The sequence below is a fragment of the Apaloderma vittatum genome, unplaced genomic scaffold, assembly GCF_000703405.1.
Source record: "Apaloderma vittatum isolate BGI_N311 unplaced genomic scaffold, ASM70340v1 scaffold25784, whole genome shotgun sequence".
Classification (NCBI taxonomy): Eukaryota; Metazoa; Chordata; class Aves; order Trogoniformes; family Trogonidae; genus Apaloderma; species Apaloderma vittatum.
This window is the reverse complement of record NW_009712498.1, coordinates 661-1,266: the sequence shown is the minus strand read 5'-3', so window position 1 is coordinate 1,266 and position 606 is coordinate 661. Positions and strand designations below refer to the sequence as shown.

Here is a 606-nt window from a genome sequence, read left to right as displayed (position 1 = left end):
GGGCAGCTTCTGCCCCTGCCAGCACCCCGGGAGGGGTTGGGTGTCCAGTGGGAAGATGCTGCTGCTTAAAAGCAGGAGCTGCAGAGAAAGGAAATGTCTGGATTCTTCTCTTCTGCAGCACCTTCTCACAGGAAGGACTGAAAAAGCGCTTGTGGCTCCAGCCCATGGCGAGCACAACGCTCAAGCCCCCACCCTGGGGCAGAACCCCTCAGTGACGCTTCTCTCTCCTCCTTCGCAGCGGGGGCCACTTCAACCCGGCCGTGTCCCTGGGCGTGTGGCTGGTTGGCGGGCTCAGCATCACCATGCTCCTTCCTTACTGGATCTCCCAGCTCTGCGGAGGGATGATCGGAGCCGGCTTGGCAAAGGTGCAGACACCTGGGGAGTCTTCTTAACCAGGGGTAAAGCTGGGGTGCGGGGAGCCCCCCTGCTCTGCCACCCAGCCCTGGGGTCTCCAGCAGCAGCGCAGGCGATGGGCAGGGGGACTCAGTGCAAGTAGTGAAGAGCACTGATTTCCCACGAGGTGGTATGGCTCAGAGGTTTGCTGCACGGGTACAGGGCTTGTCTCGTGCTGGGGACCAGGGGTCTTCCTCCCGAGTGTGGTTGCAA

The 606-nt window shown here is 61.9% G+C and overlaps 1 protein-coding gene across 1 annotated transcript in view; it reads left to right on the top strand.

Moving 5' to 3' along the window:
- Positions 1-606, top strand: part of AQP8 (aquaporin 8) — a gene marked incomplete at its 3' end in the record, with an annotated part of 12,905 nt that overhangs the window by 11,643 nt on the left and 656 nt on the right. Inside the window, 1 exon segment of the mRNA XM_009868017.1 lies at positions 239-365. Within this exon segment, the coding sequence (XP_009866319.1) occupies positions 239-365 (127 nt within the window).